Source organism: Rhea pennata, chromosome 19 (genome assembly GCF_028389875.1).
Source record: "Rhea pennata isolate bPtePen1 chromosome 19, bPtePen1.pri, whole genome shotgun sequence".
Taxonomy (NCBI): Eukaryota; Metazoa; Chordata; class Aves; order Rheiformes; family Rheidae; genus Rhea; species Rhea pennata.
This window is the reverse complement of record NC_084681.1, coordinates 11017214-11037646: the sequence shown is the minus strand read 5'-3', so window position 1 is coordinate 11037646 and position 20433 is coordinate 11017214. Positions and strand designations below refer to the sequence as shown.

At 43.2% G+C, this 20433-nt stretch overlaps 1 protein-coding gene across 1 annotated transcript in view; it reads left to right on the top strand.

Annotated features, from left to right (window-relative positions):
* Positions 1 to 281: 281 nt before the first annotated feature.
* The window catches only part of SHISA6 (shisa family member 6), a 249510-nt gene continuing 229358 nt past the window's right edge, over positions 282 to 20433 (top strand). Inside the window, exons 1-2 of the mRNA XM_062591839.1 lie at positions 282 to 958; positions 14311 to 14471. Coding sequence (XP_062447823.1) covers positions 282 to 958; positions 14311 to 14471 — 838 coding nt within the window. The remainder of the gene's footprint in view (positions 959 to 14310; positions 14472 to 20433) is intronic.

Sequence of the window (20433 nt, the reverse complement as noted above, 5' to 3'; positions counted from 1 at the left end):
CTCCCCGTCTCTCGCAGCCCCTCGCCGGAGGAGCACCGGCCGGCACGGGACCCCGCAGCCTCGAGCCCCGCTCCGCCGGGCTCCGCCGCTCGCTCCGCGCCGGCATGAAGCGCTCGGCGCCGGGCAGCCGCCGCTGAAGAGCCGCGCGCGGGCAGCGGGACCGGCCCCCGATGGGGCAGCGCCGCGGCCGCTGAGCCCCGCGCCGCCGCCGCCCCCGCGCCGCGCCGCGCCGCGCCGCGCCGCTTCGGCCGCCCCGCGGCTCCCCCCGCTTCGCCCCCGCCATGGGGCCGCGGCACCTGCTGCTGCCGCTCCTCCTGCTCTCCCTGCAGCTCCTGGCGCTGCTGCTGGCCGCGCAGGCGGCCGGGCCCCCCCGCGCCAAGGGCAACCGGACCCAGGGGGCGGCGGCGCCGCGGCGCACCCCCAAGCCGGGCAAGGAGCTCCTCAACCAGACGCTGCCGGGTCCGGGGGCGGCCGCCCCCACGGCGCTGCCCGGGCGCGGCAAGGGCGCGGGCGGAGGGAGGACGCCCCCCGGCGGCGGGGGCGGCGGCGGGTCCTCGGCCCCAGCGCACGAGACGTGCTGGGGGTACTACGACGTGAGCGGGCAGTGGGACAAGGAGTTCGAGTGCAACAACAGCCTTACGGGGTTCCGCTACTGCTGCGGCACCTGCTTCTACCGTTTCTGCTGCAACAAGCGCGCCGAGAAGCTCAACCAGAGCCTGTGTCGCAACTACAAGAGCCCCGAGTGGGCCCACCCCACCACCTCCAGCGGTGCGCTGCCTGCCGACGGCAGCAACGGCGCTGACGGAGATGCCAACAAGTACGACCCGGACAAGGACAGCACCAATGCCACCGTATACATCTCATGTGGGGCCATCGCCTTTGTGCTCATCGCTGGGGTCTTCGCCAAGGTGGCCTACGACAAGGCACGGCGCCCGCCCCGGGAGATGAACATACACAGGTGCGATCCTCCCCCCTCTTCCAGCACCCCTTGTGTCTAGGGACACTCTCTTGACCAAAGGTTTTCCCTTCGCATTGTCTGTGCAAAGGTTCCCCTTCCAGAACATCTGTCCAAGGATTCCTCCATTGCACTGCCTGTCCAAGGGGTCCCCCTTTGAACCATGCATCCAAGAGTTTCTCTTTTGCACTGCCTGTCCAAAGATTTCCCCTTTGCACCACTTGCCCATGGGTACTCCTTCCCAATCTCACCAGGTGTTCCCCTTTGCACCATCTGTCCAGGGGTTATCCTTTTTCACCATCTGTCCAAGGGTTTCCCCTCTGCACCATCTGTCCAGATACCTCGCTCTGAGACCTCCCCTCCAGGCCCCTTCCCACTTCCCTGCCAAGGATCCCTCTGCACTGCCCGTCCAGGGGCCCATCCTGGTGCACCTCAAGCCCTTCCATCCTCAGGGAAGCACCGTGGGACCTTCTCCTACTTCCTTCCCCGGCACCGTACACAGCGCTGTGCCGTGAGTGGGTCGGGCCCGCTTCAGCACCGGCGCCGCGGACAGCTCCGCCGCGTCCCGCACCGGTCCGCGCAGCAGCGCGCTTGCTGCCGCCCCTCTCCGCGGAGCTGCCTCCTCCCAGTCCCTGCTGCCCTTCCCGACTCCCTGCCCTCCCCGGCCGGCTCCCGCTAATCATCTCGAGGTGCAACAGAGAAGCTCCAAATTCCGGGGATACTTCTCCACTTGGCCCTGAATTCTCCTGATGAGAGGCACTCCCTGGATCCACCAGGGAGAAGTTTTAAAACTGCCAAGGAAATTGCTCTATGTCCTCCAGGCAAGCCCCCTTGCCTTGCAGTCCCAAAGGGTATTTGGGGAAAGAAGTAATATAAGGGAATTCCCCCCCCCCCTTAAATCAAGATAACTCAGGCTACTAGCCTGTTTCTTCTACCTGTCTACTAGGGAAGTAGTTTGATATCCTATTTGCAATTATTTTATGTGTTTTTGTTTTAATGCTTTTCATTAGATAAAATAGTTCAAATGTGTTAAGAAAGTCCTGTTTAAAAGCTAAAGCTCGGGCTTCCATAATACTTCTCCTTTCAGACAAATGCATGCACTTTTGCAGCTCACACTTATTTTTGGTGAAAAAGTCCCTCCAAATGATGTGTGCTTCTCGTATGGTGGGAGTCCAAGAGGTTCCCACATCTAAACATATAAACTGATGAAGAGTTTCTTTATAAGAGCAGTTGGTAGCACACTGATGGGAAGAGTACCTATCTCTTGCAGCTCATGCTTAATTTAAATAATTTTAATTAAAAACTTTTAATCAAAACAAACAAAGCCCTAAACTATATGTTTAAGGCTGAACTTCAAATGGAGTTAGCAGTCTAACTGTAGGAACATTATTTTTTACACAGAAAAAGAAATGAAAAAGTGTCACAATTTTTATTTGTTTGGTGAGATCTGTTTTATTTAGTCTCCCTTTTTAATATGACTACACACATCCATTCTGGTGGGTGTAAATTGTCACATTTTTAATGAGGCCAAAAAGTAATGTTGCTTTACATTTGCTGAGGGTCTAGCCCATGTTTTCTAACACAAATGCCACTGCTGTGAAAAAATAACTATGCACTGTTAAAAGCATTGTAGTATTCTGAGGTCACTTATATCTGTGCAAAATATATCTTGAAAGCAGCTTAGTCAGGAAATAGATTATTTTTCATATTTTCTTAAATAATGGCTTCTTCCACAATTGCCCAGCTCTTTTGGTTTCAAGACAACTGTGCCCATTTATAGCAACCATGCAGTCTTATCTTCACACTGAATTTGGAAATTTGACACTGATGCCCATATGTTACTTTTGCTGTAGCTCCAGCATGTTGCAGAGTTGGATCCTACACCCTTTGAAATCAGAGACAGTGTTGCCAGACTTGTCTAAATTATTCCTGATGTTTTCATTTCTTTGATGCTTGCTTTTCTTTATTTAGATAAGTTCTGGTAAAATGATTCACCTATGTGTGTAAGTATGAATGGCAGATTGAGTGCTTGGAAAGCTTGACTTTCAGTGCATTTTAAGGAATTGATTGACTTCTATAATATGATAGCTGGTAAAAGATTATACCTTTTGGAGATGTGCTACCTGAACTTGATCAACATTGCACAATGGCTTAAATATTATGAAGTGCATTTCCAGCAGATAAGGTCTACATCAGTCTACATCATTCTAAGGAATAGTGCTATCTAAAATCTAAACAGAATGTAAATATGTGGTGTGGAATAGTTTGTCTTTGTTTGCCTCTGAGAACTACTGCTGAGTAACAGTGAAGAATAAAAAACAGAGTGAACAGAATGTAGTCAGATATTTATATCTTTTTGAGGCTATGTCAATTGGAGTTAAGTATAACATCCAGAACAATTCACTGTAGTGATGACGACAAGTGCATTAAAATCTCAGTGAGCATCCCACCAAAATCTCTGGAGTCAGAAGAACAACAGTTTAAACAAAAATCATAACAGTCCTAGAAAAACCCCATCTTGAGCACTATTCTGCACTCAAGGAGATTAAGCAAGACTTCTTCACACTTCAGCACAAACAATATCACACTTTAAATTTTGTTTTGTAGCAAAGAGATACAAATGGTTGGTTGGCAGAATTGTGTGTAGATGCTATGTCTTTGCAAAGTTCTCATTCAGTTTTTAGAGAAAATCCTTGTTAACACAGTTAGAACAAACATTTTGATGGATACAGGGCTCATTTATGGCTTTTGATAGAAAGGAGAGCTCACACATTCACAGCAGAGCCATCGCTCTCATGTGAAACGAAAGGCCGACTGTGCATTGAGATATGCGTGTGCAGTTCAGGACTGGAAAGTCAGGCTTGTTTGCAGGCACTAGCAAGCACTTTTAATGTAGAGGCGCTGCTGTGATTCTGAGATGAGCAGTTTTAGTAACTGATACTTAGGTTAATTTCTAAGAGTAGTAAGTAAAAGTGCTTGAAAAAAACAGAAGCTAAAATATTCATAGTTTACAGAAACATTTGCAATGCCTTAAACCTAACAGATATTTTAATGATTATAGTATCTTTCAGCCTGACTATATATGACTAACTCTTGTCTGAATCTCTAAATCTTGCTTCAGAGTTACATAGACAAAACTAATGCATGTTGGGCTCTAGACAGAAACAGAAGCTGGTTTCAAAGAATTTTACCAAGCAGTGTTTTATATGGTGTTGCCCTCCATCCTCTGACTGCATTTTTGTGGACAATGGTCAATTTTCAGGATTTCTTTTTTTTTTTTTTTTTTTTTTTTTTTTTTTTTTGATGAAGTGGGCAGAGTATTTTTCTTAATTTAAGTATGAGAACCAATTAGGAAATCTGACAGCAGACAAGAAATCTCAGTTGTTTATTTTTAAAGCTGTTATGGTCTTCTGTAGTAAAGAAGGATGACCTAGAATATTCTCTTCCAGTACTCATGACCCTCAATCCCTGTACTACAGTATATAAATAATTCAGTGCCAGTAGTATCACTCCATGACCCCTATTTAGCCCTCAGCAGCAGTAACCATTGCACTCATTACCCAAATAAGAATGCACAAATTTGAAAACTCTTTATTGTTTACAGTTAGGGTTCGAAATGTTACCAATTGCTTGCCACATGGACAGCCAGAGCCCTCCCTTGTTTGCAAGCTGGAGACAGATAGTGGCAGTGATGGCCCTGGGGCAGCGGTGGAAAGCCCAACTGTTTCTCTTGTAGCTACTGAAAAGTAGTTCTGTGATTTTTCCCAGCAAACTAGATCTGTCCCCTGTTAAAAGGCCATCTTCCACATCTGTCTCTGCATCATGTGGGTCCAATGAATGCTTTAGCTTCTGAAATGCAGAAGAGAAAAAAGCACCTTCTGGTCAGGGAGTTTGAAGTTACCCTAGTCCCAGGTCATATCTGTTACTACAAAGAGAGTTATTCATGCTACTCTTTTCTTCAGTCTCTGCTTCGCATTCTCTATTCTGTGAATAAGTGACCATTTTTATAAATGAACAGCCTTTTTCCAAGGAGCAGCCTCAGTTAAATAGATCAATTTCTTGCCATATTTACTCTGCAGCTCTGAATTTCAACAGAAACCTGAGGCAATGGGTCCGTTTGTTCACAGATCCAGCAAGGCTGCACTGTTTTGCTCTCTTAAAATTTTGGAGATTTCCTCTTGCTGCAGGCTGCGTCTCAACACAGCACTTGGGCTCTAAGGTTGCTAGAGGAAACACTGGAGAGAAGATAGGTTCAGGCCTCTTCACTAATGGAGGAGCTTGTAAAGCTACCTACCCATAGACTTGATTTTGCAAATTGGGATCAGAGCTGGTTCAGCTCTGCTCTTGGAGGTGTGCGTTCCTTGAGCTAAACGATAAAATTTTATGCCTCTTCAGGGCTGTGGAAGAGTGCTGTGAACACCTGGCCATATGGGCTATATACAAGATTTTCTGATGCTGTTACCATTTTTTTTCTCTTTCCGCTGGTTTCTTATTATGCTCTGCTTATTTTTACTCCACTCTGCCGTATTTATCTAAGTCACTCATGTGTCTTTCATATGCTCTTTGCCCTGCTTTCTATTATTTATTCCTGATGGCTTCTGTTTTTCTTCTCTAAAAAGTACCCTGTTTCTACCATAGGCACAGAATATAGGTCCACAAATAGATGCTAGACTTGATTAAGTTAAAATAGAAAAAGGCACCAATTTGTTACCTCAGAGAAATTACTCATAAATATTTCTTCTGTTTCAAACTGGACTCTATTCTAGTGTAATTCCCATACGATGAGAAGCCCTGAATCTAGTCTTGTTTTCCAGTGATGAACTGCCCATTTCCAGCTAGCCGAGTCAAGATGAGATATATATTTTTGTGCATGCACTTGTACAAAACATTTTTCATTTTACTTCACCTACATACATCGGGGAAAATTCAGTGTGAGGCTGTGGTTACAGTTCACACAGTTTGGTGGCTGATTTTTGCCGTACTTTCCGTGCTGACTGTGTCTTCTAAAGAATCTGGCTTTGGTAACAGCACAGAGGCTGCCTGGCTGCAGACTTCCACTGTCTCTATTCCACTGTCTAAAAGAGTCCTCTTTTTCTCTTTTTGAACTTCACTCAGTAAGAGCGGCTACTCTCAGAAACCACACTCCCTTCACCAAATCTTTTCGGTGTCTCTGATTCCCATTTATTTAACATTTTTCTGCTTTCTAATTATCTTTCTCCATTAGTAGCCCTCCATCACAAGGTGTCAAGGGAACCCTGTCTAGCTCTGAACTTCTGTTTCCTTTAGTTTTGCAGTCTCTCATATCCTTAACTATTGGTTGATCTCTATGTCTTTGGAGATCAGAAGCCTTTTAAAACTTCTGTTTCACGTAAGAAGATCTGAACCTTATCAGGAAAACCAGTCTGACTTTGCTATTCCTTGCGTGAGTGATCTGCATTTCCTTAGATCTGCGTGTGCTGTATAACATGGTGGTCTCAAATGTCTCATTACCCAGGCAGATGAGCTTGGCATTCTTTCACAATAAATATTTTGCTGCAGTTTTAGCCGTTGTCCTATTTCCTTTATGTTAATGATAGAGCTCTTCAGAGAAAGTCCAGTTTTCTTTGATAATTTTGAAATCTCTTAGTTGTGCCTACAACATAGAATTTGGTGCAAAATAGCTATCTTCGGAAGCAACTGCTATGTGTGCACTTACTTATTTTTCAAGGAAAATATACAGTAAGCACTGTAACAGTTTTTGTCCATGCACACATGCAAACAAAAGCAACAAACAACAGAAAAATTGCACTAGCTGAGCTCAGCATAATTTATGTAAAGATTTTCATGACTCTAAAGTCTCAAGCAAGACCTCCTATTTTATTTTATCTCCTCTCTCTGATCAGACTCGTGTCTTTTTCTGTAGAACAACACTATTTCTGGTTCTTTCCAGCATCCAAACTGGATACATCATTCCCAGATATGCCACTTTGCCATGTTCTCACTGTAGCTCTCTTAAGCAAAGTAGGACTATGCCAGGTTAATAACTGGGCAAAAGTCTAGCAAGGGAAGCACTGATGCTTTGAGGAAGCAGTCTTGATAGTACAGCAGGTGGCAGCCTGCTCTCTGGCTTGCTGTGAACACAACACCCTCGATGATGCTGGGGGAAATAACTGCTGGAGGCATCAACATCTTAGTGCCACTCACTGTTCCTAAATAGCCTGTGGCTGCGTTTTAGAGGTAGATCTTTACCATTGGTGCTCTGGCCACCTTCTGTTCAGAATAACAGCACTCTGTAGACAAAAGCAAGCTGGAAATCTTCATATTTACCTTCTAATTACAAAATTTTTTTGTAACAGTTTTTGTTTGTTTGTTTTTTACTTTGGACCTGATGTGTGATTGATATTCCAAAGCTGCTAGTACTGAGTAGAGCTGCTACTGTGAGTTTAGCAATTGTAATAAATCCCATGCCTACATCATAGTTATATTTGCAGACTTACTCTATATGTACAGCAGCATTAGATGTGTAAAGCACTTCAGACTCCTTGTATTAAGATGCACATTCTAAATACTGCTGGTATTTACTACCCTCAATATATACAATAGAATAAGGAACTTGTCTCAAATACAAGAGCTTTACTTTCCTGTTAGTGATTCCACCTCACCTTTTAAACACAAGAGGTATGATGGCCTCCCAGTAACATTTGTTTCTTTACTGATTTTTTAGTAACTTCTATGCCACTTCTGTTTTATCTGAAACATCTGTTTATATGCATGCAAGAAAAATTGTGTGTATCTATAATGTAATAACATTACCTGCATGTTAGTTTTGAATTCACCAAAAAGAGAGAGTCAGGAATAACTCAAACCTCACTCCTGTTATCATAATCTATGGTGAATATCTAGCTTTTAGTATATACTTAATTAAGCTTTTAATGAAATTTATTCTTAAAGCAGGACTTAATCATCAGGAGATCCACAGATAATTATTGCTTATGACTTCAGTATTTTTCAGAAGACATCTGATTTTTTCATGTAATATTTATTTTTAAGAAAGGATATTTCCTAACTTATGGAGGATGCAAATGCAAAAATGATTCCTTCATAGAAGGATATCCTCAAGCCTTATTTTTTTTCCTTCTAAACTCCATGCGTGTAATCACTCATTCCTGTGCACAAACACATGTGTGCGCACACACACACACACACACTCACATATGCATATGCACACACACTGGCATACCCCACAAGTCCACTCAGGTAACTGTGAAGGGGCGTTTCCAGCATTCCCTTCCAGAAAGCCTGCTCAGAAGTGATAACTGCTTTTATTTCTTGCCACTGCAGAGTCTGGTTATCTCTTTTGCTGACCTAAGAGCTGTGCATCTCTAATATGCTGGACTACCACTCTTTCTTGCTCCGTATCAGACCTTGCTAAATTATAATGGCTAGTGGAAAGGACTAAGAAAGAGATTTGCATCCCTACAGCCAAGACTCACAGCTCAAGCTTTGCAGCAGAAGCAGCAGTACACTAGTCTTCAGAATAGAAATGTTTGACTCTACTTTTCAGCATCTCCAGTATAAGGATCTCATGAATTCGAGAAGGCTCTGAACGTGTTGTATTTAAACAAGCAAACTTAGGATATAGCTGAAAATAGACTAGTCACTACAGCCAAGCCCCTGCACTTTCTGAAACAAAATCCACTTTGGCAGAGTTGCTTCCATGAGGAAGAGACTTCCTCTCATAGGAGCTGGTGGCAGCAGGATCCTTCTATTTTTCTCCTGCGTATCAGTTTTCAGTGGTGTTTGTCAGGCACTACTGTGTAATCAATTAAAGCCCCATCATTCTGGTGGAAAGATCAAAGCATCACGAGAAAGTGTGGTCAGACGTGTGCCCTGTGGGTGGTGCCAGGGAGGCAGCAGAGCCTCGAAGAGTCGCTGAAGAGAGGTGTAGAATGACTTACCTGTTTTTCCTCTGCTGTTTTACAGCTAACACGGGGGAATAATGCAGGCAAGCAGCACTCAGCTGGCAGAAATTGCTGTGTGGGAGCCTGTATAACAGGATAGCACAGGCTCTGTCAAGGGCAGCATGTGGCTTTGGGTGGTCAGTGTTTGAAACTTCACAGGGCACGCAGCAGATCTGGAGCCAGGTGAAGAATCAAACCATGAATAATGTATGACCAACCTCTAACTGACTTGTCCACTGACTGAAATCTCTCTCCCTTTAAGAGAGAACTGTCTCTTCCCCTCTTCCCGGTGATCTGTCTCTATGGCTGAATGAATCACCCCTCAAGTCAAATTGCCTTTCTTTCTGGCTAGTGAGAGAGCATAGGGGAGTCTTTAACTTTACTTGCCTTCTTTTTTTTCTTTTTTTTCCTCTCTCTCTCTCTCTCTCTCTCTCTCTTTTTTTTTTTAAGTATTTGTAGTGAAATCCTGGCCATGTTGAAGTCGATTGGAGCTCTGCCACAAACTCCATCACAGCTATGCTTTTAGCAGACTTTTAGCTCAGCCACTTATCTTTTTATTGTGCTCTGCCAGATCCACTTGGACATTCTTTTTTTATTCTTCTCCAAATTCTTACGGACTTGGAACAGGCAATTCTGTTTTTAAATTCCCCACTTCCCATTTGTGAGGAAGCCAGGTCCCCCCCCAAAAGAGGGCGTTTTCAGAAGTCACTGGAGTGAAGTTTTATGTGTGTGTTACCTGCACTATTGGAAATAGTCAGGTGAGTCTTGCTTCTCCACTATACCCATCCCTTTTCTCTTTGACTTCCTGAAGTCCATACTGCTGAGAGGGCCTGTGCTTCCCTCTGAAGATCAGAGTTTCTACTAGTCAATATAAGCTTTGTTATAGATACCTGGGAAGCAATATCACGGTTCAGGACAGTATAGGTCAAAGGGCTGGATCCTTCAGACTCTACTCACCCTGAGAATGGGCATGTTAAGGCAGGTAGCAGAGCAAGCACTAATCGAAATCTCTTAGAGTTCATTACAGAGGAAAATATCAGTATGTGGCAAGCTCTCTTTTTAAACCAACGATTCCTCTCTGTTTTGGTTCTTTGATTCTCTTTGTCCCTGCAGTGTGTCTGGGTGTTTTTTCTCTCCATCCCAAGAGGAGAAGTTATTTGTTAACTTAAGACACCTCCATCAAAAACAATCCCTCCTTTTTTGTACATGCAGTCCATGCCAGTCCTGAGGATACCAATGTGAGATCTGTGCTTGCATTGGAGGCACCTTTTTTCCCCTGGAGGCGATGCAAGAACTCTGACAAACAGCTGGGCGTACATGGGATGTGTTTGTTCAGATGGACATTCGTTGGCCAGTGAACAAAACACTAAACTGGGAATATGTGATCTCTGGTCCTAGCTGTATCACAAGTTTCCTCAGTGGCTTTAAGGAAATCCTTTTTTCTTCAGTCCATAGAGCAATTAAGAGCAAGGAGTTCCTCACCACTGGTGCAGGAGACAAGCAAATGGCCATGCTGAGACCAGGAAGCTAAAGAGTCAGTAGTGGCTATGAAAAATGGGAAGGTTTCGTAGTGCAAGAGATATTGCAGAAAGAGCTGTTTACAGAAATGGAGAGGGAGCTCTCTAAGCCTGGGTCTGTTGTCAGTTACATTGCCCAGCCTGGGGAAACCCACTGGAGACATTGCTTTAGATGGGTCACAGAAGGACCAGGATGAACTTCCTAATCAGAATTCCCTCCACTGTGCTTTGAGCTCATTTCTTTGCGGTGTCTTGTGGTTAATGTAATTGAATTTAACAAGCCACTAACCAATGTGCTCCAAGTCTGACTTTCTCTGCCATTTACGATGTTGTGGAGTTTTTTTTCTGACGGTGCTGAGCAGTCTTTTTTTCCCTCTCAGGACACATTAAAGAAGAAAACAAAGAGTGAGCACTCAGGATAGTTTGGTATGTTTAGGGCATAAAAAGATCACCCCTTCGGCATTTTTGAACTCATATCATTTGAGACTCATACGCTTATGATTTATGTCAGCTTTTGACAATTGTGTTCAGTTTATCTACTGTATAGTCCAACACATCAGTAGAATGAAAGGCAGCCTTTGCTTTCCTGAGTGTTACTTGTGATCTCATCAGTTCTTTTGAGAGCCTCCTCCCTTGTATGTGTCTCTCACCTGATTAGAAGTTGTTTCCTTGTTATATTGTGACCAACAACTAGCTCAGAGAGTAGCTCTAGTTACTATTCCTTCAGGATGAAAAATAAATAAGGGATTATATTAGAAAGGTTTTTCTTTCTTAGCATGTGAATTTTATTTATGTTGGTCATAAGGAGAATTCAGATCCTGACTGTAACTAAGGATCATCCAAGCATAGCTTTATAAGAAATTGTTCATAGACTGGAATGTATCCCAGAGACATATATTTTTGTGCTCATGATGGGCAGCAGGCTCTCGGGGTTCAGTCTTGGGTAGATAATGACAGAGAGGATGAGACATCTCTCATTGATTCCGATTCCTTCAAAGCGTATTTCACTTTAGTTGCCTCAATTGTTTTTAGCAAATAAATCCAGCAAGTAAGGAAGCTGTATTGTCAAGACTATACCAAACATTATTCAGAGAGAACTAACAGTAGGAGAACAGATGAAAGTTTCAGGAGAAACAGAATGGCCTGCAGCGTGAGGTGGCCTTAGGCTCAGAATCGTAGAACTTAGGTTGGAAGGGACCTCTGGAGATCTCTAGTCCTACCATCTGCTGAAAGCAAAGGCAGCTTCAATGCTAGATGAGGCTGTTCAGGGCCTCTTCCATCTGATTTTTTAAAATATCCAAGGATGGAGATCCCTTAACCTTCCTGAGTCCCTGTTTTAGGATTTTATGACCCCTCCCCCCCAATTGTGATTTTTTTTTCTTTATAACCCCATGGAATTTCCCTTGTTGCAACTTATTACACTTTCCTTTTGTCCTGTACCTCCAAGAACAGTCTGTCTCTATCTTCTCAGAAGCTTCACATTCTTTAATGAGAGACTACAAGTAGATCCTCTCTTTGTCTTCTCTTGTTTAGACTAAACAAACTCAGCTCCTGGGACAAATGATCTTTTGCTCTGCTATCACCATTCCACCAGTATTTTCAACATCAGATAGTGTTTTCTTGAACCTCTTGCACTGCCTCTATGCACCTTATCTTACACAGCCCCTTCTGAACATATACCAATTCCTAGCCTGACCTTTCCTGCCCAGCTGGTTCTACTGTATTAAGCTGAGTGGTAAATAATGTTTTAGTGTTATCCACACAGTCATCTCCCTCTGTACTTTGAATAATTGCACTCTTGACACTAGGATTGTCTTCTACAAGTGTTTAAAATGATCCCAAGCCACCAATGGCTAGTAAATAATAATTCTAATACAATCCCTGTGATTGAAAAATGACTCTTAGCATTTCTTTACTGCAGATATCATTAAATGGCCATCAGATGCTTAATATATCTTGAAGATACGTACAAGGGCTCAGTTCTGCCAACCTGCTGTCTTTAGAAAATGTGTTGTCTCCGATGAGATGTACTGGATGCTGCAGCCAAATAGATAGACCTGGTTTAACTCCATTATTCTTCCCAATCAGCAAGATCTGTAATGCAGTGGGGAAGCACTTGCCCAGAAAAGTCATTAGGGTTACTGGTGGCTGAATGAACCCTTTCTTCAGGAAGGAGCTGCACAGCTGTGTAGAGCAGGGACTTCAGTCTCTGACTTCTGTTCCTTGTTCTGCCACTCACTTTCTGTATAACCTTGGGCAAAAGGACAAAATTTCAAATGTCTTGTAATATGGTGACCGGTTTGTGATACCTCAGGCATAACTGTAAAAGATGGCAAGTACCTATAGATACATATCAAGCAGTGTCATTTTTTTGGAGAACACCAAATATCAGATCCACTCTTTCAGTGAAGAATAATGATAGGAGCAAACCAAAGGAATCTCTAACACTAAGTACCTGTCTCTTATTTCTGTCACCTGACTGTGACAACCTCTTATTTCATCTGTTAGCATGTGCACACGTATACACATCGTATAACTGGTTATAGCCTCTATGGCTGCTCTCTCTACAAACAATAAATAATCAAATAATGTTTACAATATTTTTATTCTGTACAGGGAAGTTGAGAACTAATGTAATCCTCTGCTAGAGCCTCTGAGTTCTTCCAAGAGTTTCTTCTGTAGAGCACATTAGTGTTGCAATTCATTATGCACAAGGATGGCAGTCTGTAGAGGAAATGGTTTGGAAAAGGAAGGCACTCCAATCCCAAACTATTTGTCACATAAAAGACCAAAAATTTGGTATTTAAGGAATGCTAGTAGATATGAGCAACATCAGAATATTTTTCATCAATATGCAATGAAGGAATTTCTCCTCCTTACATCTTTCTTAGTACCTCAGGTGACATTAGGTATATTCCTTCCGTCAAGATAAAAAAACCTTTCAAACTCTATCATCTTTAAAATACCTCTGTTCCTTATAATCCACACAGCTCACTCTCTTCCTCCTATTTCTATGGCTTAAGAGATAGCTTGTGGCTGCACTAAAAAACAGTGCGTTTCATGCTGTAGTTGCTCTTCTATGTTCGTGATATTCACAGAGGAAAAAAATCTTTGAGACTCCACTTATCCAAGGGGAAAGCACTTGCTGCAACTGAATACTGTGACATTTCTTTTCAGGGGGAGCAATGGTAGAGAGGCCTCAGTGCCATTAAAGAAGTCTCTAATGGACAAAAAGCTAAAGATAGGCTAACAGCTGTGATAGTGTTAAGCCAAGAAAATTGTTTTAGTCCTTTTCTTATGGACTGCCGGTTCTCCTTTGAGAAACCTGCTCCTATCACTACTGGTTATTGAACTACTTGCAGAAATAGTAAGATTTTAAGAGGTGTGGGGACTGGACTCCTCCTCTCACCTGGTTCAATCTTAAAGAATTTTGATTTGGGCAGTGAAGTTTTGGTGCAACCTTTATGAGCCTGGGCAGCCTGAGTCTTAGACCTCTGGTGTGTTCAGTGGCGATTCCTTATGAAGGCAGTACTTTAGATGATGGCAAGTAGTTCATCTGCACTGTTAATGACAGCAAGAAAAGTGATGGAGAGGAACATAACTGTGGAGTGAAGTGAATTAGTGGAAGTGAATGAAAAACTAAACAATAGCCAGGCAAGCCTGTAAATACATGCAGCAGTCACACACACACACACACACACACACACACACACACACACACACACAAATGATCATTTAAACCTTAGGCTTTTTTTTTGTTGTTGTTGCTTTTTTGTGTTTATGGTAGAAATCCAAGTAGTGATGGATTCATAAAGTGACTGTAGAAGTGAAAATGCTAAATACTATGCTGACAGCTTTGTGTAAATGTGTCTTTTTCCCTGTTCTTCTTTCTCCATAGGGCTCTGGCTGACATCCTAAGGCAGCAGGGACCAATCCCAATAGCACACTGTGAAAGAGAGACTATCTCGGCTATAGATACCTCCCCCAAAGAAAACACCCCAGTCAGGACATCTTCCAAAAACCATTACACCCCTGTGCGCACCTCCAAAAGTAACCCAGGTAAGTGTTGCATTCCTACTCAATTTCTTCATAGCTTGTTGTATGCTAGAAGTCAGTAGAATATCACACTTTACCCTAGTGGATTTTGAAACCTCAAATTAGGATAATATGTGACTTTAAAGGGCAATCAGATTGAGCAGAGTAGTGCAAGTACCTGTGGTGATGATTCTGCAAGGGTTTTTGCTGGACAGAGTGGCTGTTCTCTCTAGGCATTTTAAAAATTCAGAATCAATGAGGTATAAATTCAACTTGCACCAAAATGCTTGTAGCAAGCTCAGAACACTGTGTATTTCTAACCAAGCACACATGCTATATAACATAACTGGGCTCTCTGCACATAGCAGCTGAAAATGAAGAAATTCATGTAATTGAAGCTACCTTATTCATTCAGGTAAATTATAGAAAAGTGCTGAAAGGAAAGTATGGAGGATGGTCTGGATGGTATCCTAAGAGCTTAAAGACACCTGACTGGGGTCTTTCGGGGAGCATTCATGTGGGAACTGGACACCCACATTTTTTTTCAGGTTCTGCTGCTGGGAAAGCTTGGTCAAATCAGTTGACTGCTCTTTGCCTTGGTTTCCCCAGCTGCATAAGGAGGCCAGCCTCTTAGGTAAAGATATTATTCTAATTTGTTCAATGTTTCATATGTAGATAATTATCAGAACAATGTCTTGATGGTTGCTGACCATCTTTGTTAAGTGGGATGTGGTAGATTTTCCATGACTTGCTATCTTTCAGTTACAACTGGATGTGTGTCTCAAAGATATGCCCTCATTCAGTCACAAGCTATTCCGTTTCATGCAGAAGTTTTTGGGTGGCATTCCCTGGCCTGTGTCACCCGGAGGTCAGAGCAGATTTTCCTAATGGCCCCTTCTGGGGAACCTTCTGAAGGAAACTAGTGGGAGCTCAGGCTGCTCCACAACCCGCGGGACTGGATGTGCTCTGCTCTTTGTGGAAAGGGCCCATGACTGAGGGCAGTGACAGTATGATTTTCTTTGTCTAGTTGAGGTGACTATTAGGAGGGGTTTACTACAATGTGTGTAATCCTATGGAGACAAGATCAGGTGACTATGTTTTCTAGAATGTTATTTTGCTGCTGCTAACAGAATAATTTCCCTGAGAAGTTGAAGGGATTTTTTTTTTCTGTTCAATTTTCATCGCTGAGAAACTATTGAACACCTAATTTTATGTGTCAGAGAATTTTATCTATGATATAAAATGTTAGACTGGAGAATGTATGTAAGGTGAGTTAGCTGTAATAGGAAGGTTCCTTTTGCATCTCTAGGGCTTGGGACTGGCCCTTGAGTCATTCTGTGGCTCTGCCTCATGATAGAAACACAAGAAATAATGGGTTTATGATCAGTGGATAGGACAAACACATCGAAGAGCACATCTTCCATAAGCCTTAGGATGAGAGAAACCCTTTTCTGAGGATACCCTGTGTCCCCTTCTCCAAAGGAGGTCTAAGAGAGGGCAGAAAAAAAGCCAAATGAAGATGCAGAAGAACTTCCTGGCTTGCAACAGCCAAAGAGATCAGCTGGATAGAGGAAGCCAAAATTAGTTGCCATGTTTAGGCACTGTCAAGGATGTGAAACAACAAATGGGAAGGTTTGCGAGGAAAATTGATGATTTCAGTGTTATCCTCTGGTACCTGTCAGTAGCTGATGGATGCTTTTATAATGCACTGCTAAATTAGTGGAGGCATCACAGGATGCAAGGACAAGAGCACACGTATCACGAGTGGGTGGTAATGTAAGTGGCTGCACAAGTGTGCAGTGGTAGCATCCTGGAAGGAATCTACTTAGTCCTAACAGAACACTGGGATATGAGATGAGCAAGGCAAAGAAATTGTTAGGAAGGAAAAGACATGGTGTTAAAAGTGACTGTCTGTCGATTCACCCTCTGCTTGTTTGTATGTGTTTACTTGCCCATACCGCAGGAAAGAGAAAAACCATTATAGCTCAATCAGGGCTGAAATGGGCAGGATAGAGCAATGGCCACAGGGACATATAAAGGAAAATATTCACAAAACCAGCTACAGAGGAGGGGGGACTCAACTTCCAGCACAGCCTCTACAGCCTCCCACATGCCGTGGGCGGTTGCAGAGGTTATTGATCACTTCTGCTTTGAGGCAGCCAATTGGACTGAATATCACACAGAAGCCCTTGCCAAAGCTGGGAAGAGAAAACTCGCACTTTTAACTTGCCCAGAAGAACTTGTTCCTGGCTCAGCTGTGTCTGTTATTAACATGTCCTCATATATCATAAGAGACAGAAAGCTAGTCACTTACCAAAGATCATGATCTCATTGAAATGCTACACAGGTAATGCTTTTTATATGATTTGTTGTGTGGAGTATTACAATGCGCCATCACGAGCAAATCAGTTACTCAGCTAGTCTTCAGATTATTGTAGTATTCAAGATATCATAAGTAAGCATCAAAAACTTTTAGGTTAGGCAGGAAGTACAAGCTGGAGAACAAGACAGAGTTAACCAATGTTAAACTAGAATAAACATGGTAAGTCACAGAAAGAAAGTGGAAGAGGGCTCACCATCTGTACTTTCACTTTGAAAAAAAAAACAGCAGAATGAGGGAAAGCTAGGGGAAAGAAATGTAGTTAGTTGCAGGTAGTAGAGGGATCCAGGCAAAGCACTGCTCTCCAGTGCTACAAATTGGCTTGGAAAAATCCACCAATGCAGAGTTTTGCAGTGAATCTGAAGCATCAGCTCTGCTGGCTGCAGTTTAGTATAGAACTCCAGAGCATTAGAGGTTAAGCAACCAGACAGGACTGTAGTTGTTACATATAGACTGAATTTTATATTTATTTTACTTGGAACTTTTGTTTCTAAACTTATAAGGCCAACCTTAAGTCTTGTTAAATAAACCATGGCTTCATTTTTCCATTAAGCTTATCTGGTGTCAGTGAACACAATGATTGTGGGTGACAATGACAAATTGAGGTGGCCTATGTCTGAGGCAGCAGAGTCCAAACAAAGCAGCATGCACAGGTACTGCTGCGGGCATGCCCTGCAGCAAACAGCTTATGGACTAGTGACTGGTGATTCCTGATGCAAGTATGCGAAGGAGTCCATTTCCCACACACAAACTGGTTCTCTTCTTGTAAGCACACAGACAACCTTGAAATAGTTATAGCAAGAGATCACAGGATGGAAACATAAAACTACATATTGTAGAGCACCAGACTGTAGGCACTGTCTTCAGCTGTCACAGATGCCTGAAGGAGGGTTTAAGATCAAGGTAGACGCTCAGGAAGAGTTCTCAGTGTATTCTCCTGGGCACATCACAGCAGGTGGTGTTAGAGCACTCAAAAACTCTGCAGTTGGATGTAAGGACCTGGCATTAGGTTTAGACTGTACCTCTCTGTTGAGCCTATGTTGATCTCTGCTTGATATAGAAGAACCCAGGACTAACAGTTCTTATCTAAGGGCAAAGGAAAGTAGGTCTTTTTGTCCTAGACATAAGAATAATTTTCATTCTTCGAATAAAATAGCTGGTTTTCCAGAAAACTTCAGCCTGCTATGTCACAACTGCCACATTCCCTAGGTGGTATGGGGAATGGCTATTTGTCAGAAGCAGAATGTATTTCCCCACACTAAATTCTCCAGGTTTTAGGGGTCCCATGTGTCTCAAGGGCATTTCTCCAGGTATTATTGCCTTCTGCTTTCTTCTGAAAATCAAGCTCATGGCCTTTTGGAATGGTTGGGAACGGTTCATCTGCCCTCTCCCGATGTCATTTTTGTTCATTGCTTTTACACAGTGCTGCTGGTTTGGTGGTGGTAGATTCTTTGCAGATGAGAATAGCTGAAAGCTGTGCCTATAGTTTGCTTGGGTCCGAGCATGCCTCTCAAGCTGTGCACCATCTAATTAGTATGAGCTATATCATTCTTTGTAGACAGGAATGTCCCTACAGCCCACACAGACCTCTAGTTATTATACCGTTTGCTGTTGTAACAGGTGAAATATGATGAATGTGAGATTATAGGAAATCTATCTCATCTAGCTATCTATTGGCATTTTTAATGTCTCCATCCCAGTGACACCTTTAGGCATGTTAGGAAGAAGACCTGCAACATTTCCTCGATCTTTTCTCCTCATCCATACTATCTCTCTTCATACTTGCTATGAATGTCAGTGCCATTCGTTTGTTTAGTGGAGGGCTAAAAAATATATACAAGAATAGAGAGGGGTGGGGAAAAAGTCAGTAGGTTCCTGAGAGCTTGGAAAACATCATACATAAGGAACAATGTAAGGACAGGAACTCTGTGCTCGTATGAAGAAGGTGCTGCATTTGGCACCAGAGATATTTCAAGCCAGAGGCAATCCTCCTGAAATGTCCACAGTCGATTGATGTGTCAGAAAAGATGGGGACGTTTGCTGTGACAGTGATGCATAAGGCCAGTAGTATTAGTGGAAAAAAATTGAGACTAGATTCTCAGCTCAGACCACTCCTCCCGATGCCATACTTGGATATTTGACAGCCTTCTGGAAGTCACATGCAAGGAACCAGTTAGCTTTGGTGCTCATCTTCCCCGAAAGAAGCTGAATAAAACAAATGCAAGTTTCAAAGCTTGCATAAATTGTCATATGGGAGTTTTCTGGCTGCCTTTGTGATGTATCACACAGAATCACACAGAATCATAGAATGGTTGAGGTTGGCAGGGACCTCTGGAGATCATCTAGTCCAACCTCCTTGCTCAAACACAGTCACCTAGAGCATGCTACTCAGGATCACATCCAGGAAGGTTTTGAATATCTCCAGAGAAGGAGACTCCACAACCTCTCTGGGAAACCTGTCCCAGTGCTCTGTCACTCTCACAGGAAAGACGTTTTTTCCTTATATTCCAGTGGAACTTCCTGTGTTTCAGTTTGTGCCTGTTGCCTCTTGTCCTGTCACTTGGGACAACTGAAAAGAGTTGGCCCATCCTCTTGACACCCTCCCTTCAGATATCTATAGGTATTGATAAGATCCCCCCTCAGTCTTCTCTTCTCCAGGCTAAACAGGCCCAGCTCTCGCAGCCATTCCTCATACGACAGATGCTCCAGTCCTCTGATCATCTTTGTAGCCCTATGCTGGTCTCTCTCCAGTAGCTCCATGTCTCTCTTGTACTGGGGAGCCCGGAACTGGACACAGAAGGGGCAGTCTGGCCTGGTCTACTGTTCATGAAGGGAGCATTCTTTGTTACTGTTAGTATACCCAACCAGGAAGGACTCCAAAAAAACTTTGATCCAGGTCTTTAACTGATGTAAGTCAGGTTTGCCCCATCACAGTGATAGAGTAAGGTCTTGGTTTAGGTACTTCTGTATTGCTGAAGCAGGCCTATGGCCCAAATTTGCAGCTGATACAAATTAATGATGCTCCAAGTCTGAAGCCCATGGTCTGAAGCAATCCTTTATTCTCTCACTCTTATTCAGACTCTTCCATACTATCTCTTTTTTTCAGATAACTTAGTCATATTGGCAGGCTGTGAGAAAGGGCATACTCAGGACCATTAGATTGATGTAGGAAACCACGTGGGAGGAGAATCTCTCCAAATACGTGCAGGGCAAGGATGTCCTTGCTGCCCACTGGGCAGTATTTTCAGCAACGAAGGGTCCCCAGACACCTCCTTAGAATGAGCTAGGTAAGTAAAAACTGTGCCTGTGATCTCAGTGCTTTTTACTACCTCCAGGATCAGGAAACTGAAAGCAATGAGAAGACTTTTTTGTACTTACTAGAGAAAGGCATCCAGACTATTTTTTTTTCTTAGTAATTCTCAAATTGCCTCATTAACAGAATTCACTGATTTTGGTCTGAAACTAGCACAGACAAGCAGGTGAAGAGCTGACCTTTGTGGTTGGCTGGTTTAACTTTCCAGCATGGCAAACCTCCTGCTACTCACCTGCATTAGGGGTAGAAGTACCTGCAGGTGTGAAGAACTGCCTGTTGACAGGATTACCACT